Genomic DNA, 12,628 nt, shown 5'->3' with positions numbered 1-12,628 from the left:
AGATTTTTAACCAGTAGATGGTAGTGGCTGCACTGATACAAATATACTATGTCTTTTTTTTTTTTTTTTTTTGTATTGTCACAATATTATCCAGATAAAAATATACTTATGCCCACAAACTGTTTGTTAAGAACTTGTCCTCTTGCTTATTAATCTTTACCTGTTTTAGTTTAATAATGACCGCAAATTAAAAATTTGTTCTCACAATGTATTAGTTCTCTCGTTTTAGTTAAATAGGCGTCACAAATAAAAAATGTGATCCTACAATTTAATTTGTTTTCTTGTTTTAGTAAATTGTAGTCATTATTTTTGTATTTAAAAAAAGGGTACAAATTAGTATAGTGTGACCATGATTTAATCAAATGAGTGAACAATTTAATAAGTTGTGGCCATGAGATGTATGTATGTATATTTATTCATTTTATACATTTTTACATTTTTTTTTTATAGACCTCACCTAAAACTGTAGAAAAAAATTTAAGAATCAGTTTAAGTACCGTTAAAAGAAAGAAAAAGTCTTGTAAAATTTAAAATTTTAAATTGAATTATTATTTTCAGTTTTTTTTATTATCATTTTTATTATATATTTAAATTAATCATATTTTTTATTTTTACTTTTTTTTTTTTTTTTTGATACTTTAAGAATGGAGGCATTTATGTAAAAATAAATGAACATTCCTGTTACGTTTTATTCCCAGGCATCATATCAGTGTAAAAGAGGAGCCACTGGACCCCGAGGAGCACGAAGGCCCCCTTTCCCTCGTGACGACAGCCAATCACAGTCCAGACTTTGACCACAACAGAGATTACGAGGACGACCACGGTCACGAGGACATGCTGTAAGCCTGGTTTCTCCCAGGTCCTCTGCCGAAGAGGCCATACTAACTGCGGTCACCTGCGAGACCACTCCAGATATAGCAAGCCCAAGACCGGATTCACAATCCTCTTGTTGACAGCTATTAAAATGTTCCGATTTACTCTTAGTGCCATTAAATACGAAACGAAATACGAGATAAGAAAATCTATTCCATTTGGAAGTATTTTTGATTTGTTTCTACTTTTCGGTTTAAAGACGAGATGCGTACATTTCTACTCATCTCCTGATGAAGAGACGTTTGGTACTGGGGCCTGCTTCTACTTCCTTTTGGCAAAAGTGTCACTGAGACCAGAGCGGACATGAAAACACAGCTGAGAATGACTCCTTGCCCTCTGAGTCGAATAAACACTGATCACGAACTCTCACACACACAAATCATTAGCGCTTCGATGAGCGTGCCACTCACAGTGTGCGTGTACGTATGTGACTTTAATTCATCGTCTCTGCCTTCAGATCTTCTCAAGAGGACAGTTCACCCAAAAATGAAAACTTGCGTCATTTACTCACCCTTGTGTCGTTCCGAACCCGTGTGACTTTCTTTTTTTGGTGAAACACAAATGGATTGGTTTTGAAGAGTGCACTCGGTTTGCTCTGAAAGCAAAAGCTCTCTCAGAGAGCGAGTGGTGAGCAAATCGTTCTTTTGAGTCGGATCTTTTAGAGTGAATCTTTTGATGAAGTTCAAAACAAAGCTGATTCTCGAGTTCCGCCCTCGGCTCAGACAAAGGGAATTTCGGTTCGTTTTTTTTAATGTACCTAAATGTATCTACAACTTCAGAAGACTTGGAATATAAGAAAACAATATGGGTCCCATCTATGATGCTTTTAAGTCACTCCGCATTAATTGCAATCGCATGGAGAAAAAAGCAGGTGGTGCACTCTTTAAAATGTCTTATTGTGTGTTTTTACAGATAAAAAGAAAGCCGTGCAGCATTTGAACAACGTGATTATGACTAAATGACAGAATTTTCATTTTTTTTAAGTGCACTATTCCTTTCAATTCACTGTCATCGCAGCTGGAGGATATATGTCTGGTGTTTTGAGGGTTCCTGGGCAAATAATTTAAACGTAGTGTCCTCTCATTACTCTGTGCTGTTAGCTATATATTCTTTTTGTTGGGTTTGTTTGTTTTGGTAACTGATCAGACCTCATGAATAATGACGTGGAGTTATGGTGTGCTTAGCACTGGATGAATGTTAAGGCTTCTCATGCTCTCTTTTCCCCTTTTTTCCTTTCAAAATTGAAACAGAATGTCGCATTACCGTGTAGTATTTTTCTGTCATTTGTTCCTAGCGTTTCGGATCGCCACTTTGCAGTCACATTGCCCTTGCGTGCCGACACACACACACACACACACACACACACACACACACACGCTCTCTCTCTCTTTCCCGCTCATGAAGTCCATCTGCAAATGCACTACTCGTAATGAAGGCTCCCTCTCCACGCACCAATGAAGTTTAATTTTCACGTGGAATGAATGACAGAGAAATCAACGCAGGTTAACGTTTATCGTTCTGAAATTATACTTTCAAAAATCCCCTTTTGTGGTGATGCACGTTAGCGTCAACCAAATCGCTGATCGAAACCATCATCTGTATTGCAAAATTAAATGTCAAAAAATGTTGAAATAAGCACCAGGGAGAGAGGATTGTTAGACAAAAGCTAATCGTGATTCCTGAACGCTATTGTCGGCATATATGAAACTTTCTTTTTGTTTTTTTTTTGCCTTTTTATTTAATTCTGTCATTTCAAAGACTGTCTGGATGACTTTAAACTGCATTCCCTCTAGTTTCAATATCAGTTTCACCACATCAATGACCGGCTCAGCCTCTGTTATTAGACATGATAATAATTACACACGGGATAAACGTTAAAGGGATTATGAACCGAGGCTGACGGCACAGCCATGACCACTGAGCATTACGGCACTGGGGCAGCCCACTATGTCCATTTGCTTTTTGCCGCATCGCAATTGTTTCCGACAGGCTGCTTCCACGCAGACCATTTGAACCCAGAAAGCAACTTCAAATTGAAAGCTGCTGTCACCGGCTAGCTTAGATTGAAATTTCGGGAACAGACTTTAGATTAGGCATTTTGTTTTTCGAATGACTGCAACCAACCACTTTCTGTGTTCTTATTTATTACTTCCATTTTTATTGTCAGTTTGTTTTTACTTAAGTTGATGTTTGCGTCTCTTATCTGTGACTACCAAAGATACAAGATACTACAAGTTGATATATTCTATGTTCCATGCAATAGCTGAACGAAAGGCCAAATATCCTTATAGTGTTCCCCGCACTGGCCGGACGCAAAAATTATGAAATGTCTGAAACTGTGTCGGGCTTATTACAGTGGAAAAAAATAAATAAATAAATCAAAAAAGCCAAAGGGGTTGTTGGATGGGCAGCTGTATGTCTTTGCCTGTGACCAAAATAGTAGAGGAGAGGCAGAGATTGAGACCAACACACGACCAAATCAAAGCAATGTTGTCTTTGGGCCAGTGAAAAGGAAAAAAGGGAGTGTTCTATCAGGAAATGATGGCTATAAAGGAGAAGGATATGGATGAAAGAATTTAGGACTGTGTTCACTGTCGTCACAGGAAATTTAAATCCAGGAGTGGGGGGGCATTTGCATAACACAATGTGAACTGAACTTTAAACTGGACCACACAATGATGAGAGTTCTATTTGTTCTCATACTTTAGATTTTTATTTTTTTTTTGCCATTTTATTCTTTGAAAAGATTGTATGCCACTTACCTTGTAAATTCGAAACGGGATTCCCGATGTCCTTTTGTTAACCTTGGCAATGCTCTATGATTGTGTTTTAGTGTCTGTCAACTTATTACTTTTTTATATTAAAAAACACTCCTGTCAACCAATAAGCTGGGTACAAGGTACTTTAATGGCAGTTACTACTATTTGTAAATTTATCCAAGCATTTCGTATTGATGGAAAGGGTTCACTGAACGGAGCATCCGAGCAGCTGCAGTGGGACAGATTCGGGGCTCATCTGAGGGCCGTTTCTGATTGGTTATTCTCGAGCAGGTAGATGAGACCATTCACCGCATGTGTAGCTCGGCATTACTGAAGAAATACAGCATGAGAAACTCTTAGTATGCGTACCTCAGTTCAAACCTATAGGGAATGAGTAACTAAGAAAAAGATGTAACATTTCACTCGGTTGCACTTAGTCGTATGTCTTGCATGTTTAGTCTAAAACTGTAGCAAACTATTTTAAGAAAAAGATTTTTAAAAAAATATATAAAAATCAGAGCTCGTTTATCATGGGGGTCTCTCTTTTTTTTCTCTTTTAAACCAATCCAAACCTCAGGCTTTTTTTTATTATTATTATTATTATTGTTAATAAACGCCACTCTGCTTGCTTCGATATGATACCTTCGATTTATTTTGCTTCTCACATGCGGTAAACTGTTTCCTGTCTCTGCTCTTTTAGCTCATGTTGAAGTAGGTTGTACATACACCACATTATAGCTTGTGTGTCCTCTCATTTTCTCCTGATTCTTTTCAAAGAACAAAAAAAAAAAAACTGTTTGTATCACCTTGTTTGCTTTATCACAACTGCTTTGTATTTACTATTAAAAAAGACGGAAAACACAAAGAAATGAGCTACTGCTGTATGTATTCAAATAGCGAACTGTGCTGCAAATGTAATTGACTTCATAATCCTTGCTTTTTCTGGAGAGAAAAAAAAAAAAGGAAACTCGCAGACATCTGTGAGCGAGAGGGGAGGGAATGGATCCGGGGATAATCCACCGTTTTTGGATTCTAAAAACTGTAAAATAGAAAACAGATTTGTCTGTGTTATCATTGACCGAAGAGTTTTGTACGCTCTTTCCCTTCTTTCCTTGCGTTAAGCTGTTTTTAATACGTTCAAAAAGATCCTGCTTTTCTGGTCTAGATTAGCTAGAAGGCAGGTGTACGGAAAATACAGAACTGCAAAAATCATTTCGGGTTTTTTTGTTGTTTTTGATTTTTTTTTTTAAATAAATGTGCAGGTGTGATTTTAAGTACATTCTTTTTAAAGACTACAGGGCTTGTTTATAACATGAAAAACAACACTTTGCCAGAGTGGTACATTATTCACAACAATGAAAAATATTATATAAATATATTAATATATATATATATATCCCTTAAAATTCACTATATTTTAAGTTATAGTTGTCTTGTTTCCCAGTAAATCTACTGATATAGAAAAAAGTTTGCTCTGATAAAATGTATATACAATTCATCAGTTTTTATGAACTCAAAGGCATAACTTATAAGTGAAAATCTATTTTATGAAATCATATTACAAATGGTATTAACAAAAACAAAACCATTTTTTCTCGTCCTCCAGCAGACTGTCACGATCCTGCCTGTAAATGTCCCCCATCCTTTCTCTTCATTTTCTTTCTATAATTCCTGCTTTTTTCTGTTCTAATCTAAAATCTCTACATCCTCTCTTTGCTGACTATTCCGTTATACTCGGGTGTCTAAAACTGACTCGCATGTTCAATACAGAAGCAATAAAAATGCGGTTTATTTCTGAATTATGCATCTTTCATCACCTGTGCTGCTATGGTCACACTATAATAAAAGCTACATATAATTGTTTTTCATATATGCACATATGACATGCAAAGATGAGGCTGAAATCAGGCAGAACTGAACTGCATTTATCAGTTTTGTGCACAACATTATTGAGCGTCTTTCATCAGATTACGGACGCAGATATTTGCGCTGTTTGTTATCGAACGCTCGTCATGAAGTCCATAATGACCGGCACTATCGCGGCAGCTCACACATTAAATTACCTTCTAATTAAAAAGAGACAGTTAAACTGTCCTTTACCAACAGCAATTTAGGTAACTGCATTTGACCAGCTATAAATTGTTACTGCATTAAAATCCAGAAATATTAGCGATATGGATTTCTTGATGGAAATTAATGCTGATGATGAGGAGTTTGCTTTTTACGAGGGATGCACGGGGTCATGTTAGCCACTAAACAGCAGACAGAGATCAGGCCTAAGCATTTTTAATCTTGTGAAACAAGCAATTACAAATAGTTGCATTGATTTGTTAAAAAGCTTTAGGTGACATAAATTGTTTCCCGCTTAGCTTATTGCTCAGATACATAAATGTCATTGGGGATATTATTAATTAAAGATGCTGGAAGACAAGATTTAAAGGAAACAATATAAAATTATGGTTACACTTTTTGCTGGTAATATTTTATCCCTTATTTGGAGCTTCTTAATTTTATTGCTGTTGTCTCTCTGATATTACCTGCTCATAAGAGCCAGCTAGTTTTCTCCTAATCCGCTGTATAAAAAAAATAGGATATTACAGAATAAAAAAATAGTATGTATATGTATATATGAGAGAGAGAGAGAATTTTTTTTTATGTAAATGTGAATCAAACTACTACAGTTTCTGAATGATACTAAAGCCCTGTCCTATTTACAGAAAGGAAAAAGAGCCATATTACCACTTAAAAACCTACTGAGAGCAAATTGTTGTTTAAATTCTTAATATAATGTTCAAAATGTAAAAAGAAAATAGTTGCATATAAAAAAACACCAACACACACACATATACACACACAAACACACACATATATATGTATATATAATGCATGTTTTTAAATGTGAAAGTGGTCCAGATACTTTTCAGGCTTATTGTCCTGTAAGAGTTGAACATTCAACATGTGTCCATGGTATTCAAATACAATTAGAGGAAGTACATATTGCTCCCTGATCGCATATCATATCTTTCATTCTTATTTGTACTTGTTTATTTAAAGGAATTATGAAAGGAATTCATTTTCAGTCAACCGCTCTCGTAGGTTTATATAACAGCATAGTTATGCCATTCGGCGTCAGAGTATCTTGAATACCTTTTGATCTTCAAATGAAAAAAAAAAAATCCAAACCGTCTCTATCATGTCATTCACACCAGTCTACTTACGTTACCAAGTGAGAGCCTAGCCCTTATTACCGACGCCGCGGTCTGCGTAGGCTTTTGGAAATGAAATGGACAGATTAGTGCATTATCTTATTTACATATATTGAATTGCAGTAACAAGACTCCGTTCCTACCCCTCGTTTCTAATTAAAGTGTGGCAATGCAACAGCAATCCACACAAGAGCTTTGCTTTAATAGTCAGAGCTGGCAAATTCCCAATCCTGCGACGTGGCAATTAGCAGGGGCGGTAGTGTTTGCTATTCACGGTTTGATGTTAAAAAAAAAAAAAAAAAAAAAAAAAAAGAGAGAGAGAGAGAAAAGTTTATTAAGATGAGCTGCTTCGGGCACTGGTGGGCAATAGACCTGCTGCAATTAGATTCCAATTATTTGTCAGTTTCTGATATTGTAAACCGCCACTTAGCACATCAGTTAAATTGACACACTGTGCTGCTTGGTTTAGCCTGTAATTAAAACATTTTGTGTTAATTAGATGATGACCACTTCATTCCAGGGCCTCTTGTGTTTGGAGCTTGTGTTATTTTGATTTGCATTGGGCATGCTGTTTGGATCATGGCTTGTCAGATGCTGCTTAATCAGCCAATGTTTTGTTTCAATTACTGCCAGCTGTTCTACAGGCCTCTCAGGGCTGCATATCAACAGAGAACGCTAGGACAATTAAGGACAGAAAAAAAAGATCAATTAGTTAAAATATTCAGATAAGTAGTATGCTTTAAAAATAATAAATACCTTTTTTATAAAATATATTTTTGCAATGTTGAATTTTTTTATATACAATTTGAGCTTTATTTTTATTTTTTTGCAAACAGCATGATGATGACCATATAATCGTATCACGTGCTTAAAAGAAGCATTGTTAGTTGAATCAAAGTTAAGCAAGATCTCATATCAGCACATACTGTGATTGTAGAAAACTTCAATAATCAAAACTATTTATTAATGCGCTGAAACAGCATCAAAATATAAGGAGTATATAACAGTCCTGTTTTTAAATATTTATTGCATTTTATTCATTTTAATGATTATTTTAGTGTATTTTAGTGCATGTGTGTATTATATATATGTGTGTGTATGTGTATATATATATAAATACACACAAAATACTTGATGGAAGTATTACAATTTTCATATTAGAACCTTTAGAACCCTTTCTCAGAAAAGGAATCATTTGAACAGCATGATGAGCTTACTAATCGTATAATCAAACCTTTTTCTCTTATGCTAAAAGGAAGCATTGTTTGGATTAATTTTCACATATTTTCCATATTCAAGCAGGATATCTGAATAATTTAGATGATGCAAAACAACATGAATAATTACGAGTCTCACGGCTTTCTGCCACCATGCATTAATGGACGTGACTAAGTTTACTTTTGATTTACATATCATGAGTGCAAAAAGCACATTTGTGCATGCATTAATCTAAGGTCAATACATATTTAACTACTAAAGTAGGTCTGAATGATTGCGACGGAGATGTTCTGTGATGCAACTTAGTGTCTCTGTTCCCATTGCCCTTACTTATCAAAGTAATTAAGTGGAACTGCAGGTTTTATGTCATAATGTTCCTGTGTTTAACAGATTGCTTATTTCCAGGTTTAAGATAAATAATTATGGAAAGTCAGTGTAACGTTGAATGCTCAGAGAAGTCGAAATCCTGAAAGCAGCAGGCCTTCATTTCCCAGCTGTCTCATTAATATTTGGCACATTAATGTTCGAGATTAGAGCCTTTACTTTGCAGCCCTTTACTTCTGTACACACTTTTACAGATACGTATTAAAGCAGCTTCTGATGGGACTCTCAGCCTGTGCAACTCTCCGCATCTCTCATTTCAGCCCAGATTTAATGCTCTTCTTCAAGGGAGGGGATGGAAAATAACTGTCATTAAAATATGTCATGGCAGCTGTTTACCTGCAGTGAACCTTGATTGAAGCAGGTCTGACTTTACACTGATGCCCCTCTAATCTGTATGACTGGCATGTTAATTTCCTCGACGCTGCCATTCAAAAACACAAACATGAAATGTTGGTTTTAGGTCTGGGAGCCCAGCTAGAGTGAATTTCAAGTACTTATTCAAATATTTCATTAAAATGTAAATTTTACATTGGTCCAACGCCTAGCTGTGCACAAGGCATGACTTAAGAAGTTATGAAGTTATAACACCAATCGTTTTTTTTTTTTTTTTTCCTGCCTTTCGAACGCCAATTAACTTGCACTATAAATGTCCTTACCTTGTTTTATCTCTCCTAACCGCGTGCAAAAAAAATGCATCAAATGCAACAGGAGTGCGACGGCTCGGCATTGACCAGTATTGGGAAGGATGAGAGACAGAAGCCAATTAAACATCAAGCTTTGCGCAGACTGGTAGCTAATCAATTCTCTTATCACCACAAAGTGCAAATGCACTGATGAAAATTGAAGCTGTGCGAGGATAAAGGCAAGCGTTGAGGAATCGTAAATGAGAGAATGTCCCTAAATGTAAATGCATTGCTCCGGTAATCTGTGTAGCATCAATGCATGCATACTATACTATATTGTGACTACATAGACCTCAAGTCATTTTCCATATATTAGTCAGGTATCGGGTATTTAAGATTGCAAATTGCTGTTCAGACACAAAACTGGAGATATAGGAGTGTATCGACAGAATTGATGCGTTCACAATACATCTCGAGCATTAATATTCCTATATCCGAGGGGTGGGCATAACTGGAAATGGCAAACTGATTTAATCTGTCACTTCCTGACTCGCGAGCTCTCGTTTTTGTGTTTTCCTGCCGGGAACGAACGCTCAAAGCCGACGGTTTGAGAATCCTGGCATGTCACGTTTCGTCTCCCTTCCACTTTATTTCGATGGCGCAGACAACACTCGCCTCCTGTTTCTTTATCTACTTCCCTCTCTTTTTTTCTTTCATTTTTAACATTCAGGGGGAAGATAAAATGGTTGCAGGTGGTGATGAAAATAAAAGCCATCCATCATTATTTATTAGGCATGAAAAAGATACACAATAATGTAATTTAATCTCTCAGCAGACAATTATTTCCACATATTGATAATGCAAAGCGAAAAGTGCCATGAATCCTAATACGATGTTTGCTTTTATTGGTGTATAATACAAGCAGAACAAATAATGTAATTGTATCAGGAAGAGAATGTAATTATTTGCACATGCTAACATTATAATGGCAATCTGCCTCAGACAATGGTATCATATTATTTTGCTGTGCTTAACTAGTTACAATTTGCATTTACTTATTATGTCTCAGTGGCAATAAAGCCGCCCCCTCTTGTGCTTGAAGTAGACCGCTGTTATTATTTGAACCCCCGTCTCCAACTTTTGATTGTTTGCAACTTGCTGAGATTTGAGATGGTGAAAGTTTAAGTTTACACCCAGGAGGAGTGTCGTCTTTATTGAAGAGTTTGATAATATCGTCTTTCGTTGGGCTAATTCTTTTCAGCTAGTCCTATGCAATAGAGCAGAGTTGATAAAAGTTAAAGCATCGAAAACTCATTTCATAAGACTTGGGCGAATGCTGCACATAGCTTACTATATCTACTAGTGAAAACAATTCCCTTTTTTTTTTACATAAAGTTTTGTGGGCTCGCAGATTTTTCTTCTCCAGCGGAAAAGAAAAGCCCTATAAATCCGGACTAAGGCAAAGGCCATCTCATCATAATTCATCGTGACCTAACGTGAAACAAGAATCCTCCCGAAGAGCAGTCTTTAAACAGATTTTCTCGATTATTTGTAATGATTAACCATTAAACATACATTAAAAAAGCATCTTGATGCACGGACTGTCAGGGCACATCAGGCATGCGTCCTTCTCGCCTGTATCTTTAATAAAATGGTGTTCATGCCATATTGAACTAATGACCAGGAGAGTCAATGCAAAATTAGATCAAGCATCCACACTTGTGTCTCCCTGACATTATGAAAATGTTTTATTGATGACTCATTACAGGCCGTCCGGCATGAGGTGAGGGCTTTTTTTCCCCCTCTCCTCGATCCATCCTAATAGAAGATGCAAAGCCTAATAATGATAATGCCTCCTGAATAATTAATCCCCCCAAAACCCAATCCATCTCGACACGGGACATGTACATATTTTAGCGCCTCATTTGCATATTTAGAACAAACAGCAGCACAAACCCATTAAAGGGCCAGCGCTCACCTCTTGTGTTTGATGCATAATAATGAAGGGCTTTTGAGTGATTGGCTTTTCCGAATTAAGACGAGGGTGGCTGGATGGCGAAAGAACTCCCATACTGCGTGCTGCATGCATCCTCCACCGGAGGCTAAAGCAGCGTTCTCAAGTCATTAGTGATTTGTAAATGATATTTGCTCCCTTGTGACATATCATTTGAAATGCTATTTCTAATAATAACTGATATTAAAAACAACCGTCGCACATTCCACAAATACGAACATCTTGAGGGGGGCCGAACGCTTCTTAATGTCAATATGAATTGCGATTCAAAAGCGCATCTAACAAATATTAAAGACTCCCCGAGGTTTCTCCTCAACATTTAACCGTCTTTCGCCACAAAGGCGAGAATTATACCGGGGAGATTACGCTTCCAAATTGGCCGAGGATAAACTCGACTTGGAATGGAAATGGAAGAGCAAATTCATTCAGATATTTTGCTCTGTGCTTTCATCCATCAAACTAAAATAATGGCATTGTGGCTGATTCCGGTTGCTGTAGCACAACGAAGCAGAGGTGTGGTGATAAAGCAGCCGGCGCTCCCTTTGGCATTGTGCGCCGCATTGTCGCCGCCTCAGAACCACTCATTTGAACTGTCACCTCCTTTCTTAATGACTCCTTACAAATCCCACAGCTTCCTGCGGTGCGTTTCCTGTCGACTTCATCACGGGGGTGAAAAGAGAAGGGAAGAGAAAGCGAGAGAGATGCAGTAGTTGGCGCGACACCCTACGCCAGCTCAACCGGAAGCCACACCAGCGCCGTGGTCCTGTTATACCGTGATGGGCCGCCACGCCAGGTAATGCTGCCAATCGGCACCAGACGAAGCCCGCAGACCTTCTCTGGATACGCCACTGGTCTTTGAAATTAAAGTCGGCTTTAGTAATCCACAGAAATGGCCCCCTCAGACTGCTCTTGCTTGCAGTTTAGTTTCGCCCCGGCTGGCGATAAAGCATGACAGAAATACAGAGGCGCTATCTGCTAGCGGAGAAGCCTGATAGGTTCTGCCAGCTTATCGTACAACAGGCAGCTAACCTTCCTTCCCCTGTGTCTGGCCTCTGAACAGAATTGAGGAGTCAATTTACAAAAGCAGTCATGTTTGGTTGTAAATAAGGCCCTTCAAAAAAAAAAAAAAAAAAAGCGGCAAGGAAGAAAAATGTAAGTGCACCAAGCAGAAAAAGTTCCGATTGAACCCCGTTTCTACCCTAAAGTCTCAACCTGGTGTAATACAACAGCGTTAGCGGGAATGCATGTAAATCCAGGCCAAGGAAGGGGCTGCAGATTGACACGGATCTAGCCGAGCGGGTTTCGTCTGTACCAGGGTGGGATTAACAAGCTTAAAGAGGGCTTAAACACCATCCTCCCAAGTTTACCTGTTATACAGCGTAACTTCATCAAAGGACGGGTGCGACGCTGCCTTTTAAAACCTTTTTATGTTTGTTCACAGTTGTCAGTCTCGGGAATGAACTCATTTGCGGGGTTAACGCTGGTAATCGCTTCAAAAACAAACCTCAAAGTTCAGGGCGTAAGTATTATTGATGTGAAATGGACTAATAT

At 37.6% G+C, this 12,628-nt stretch overlaps 1 protein-coding gene across 11 annotated transcripts in view; it reads left to right on the top strand.

The window, feature by feature from the left end:
- The window catches only part of foxp1b (forkhead box P1b), a 529,351-nt gene extending 524,854 nt beyond the window's left edge, over positions 1 to 4,497 (top strand). For all 11 annotated transcript variants that reach the window (XM_043241991.1, XM_043241990.1, XM_043241986.1 and 8 more), the window contains one exon: positions 699 to 4,497. In XM_043241991.1, coding sequence (XP_043097926.1) covers positions 699 to 843 — 145 coding nt within the window. In that variant the 3' untranslated portion in view covers positions 844 to 4,497. The remainder of the gene's footprint in view (positions 1 to 698) is intronic.
- The last annotated feature ends 8,131 nt before the right edge of the window (positions 4,498 to 12,628 follow it).

The sequence above is a fragment of the Puntigrus tetrazona genome, chromosome 6, assembly GCF_018831695.1.
Source record: "Puntigrus tetrazona isolate hp1 chromosome 6, ASM1883169v1, whole genome shotgun sequence".
NCBI lineage: Eukaryota > Metazoa > Chordata > Actinopteri > Cypriniformes > Cyprinidae > Puntigrus > Puntigrus tetrazona.
The sequence above is the reverse complement of the archived record's forward strand: the minus strand, read 5'-3'. Positions and strand labels throughout refer to the sequence as shown.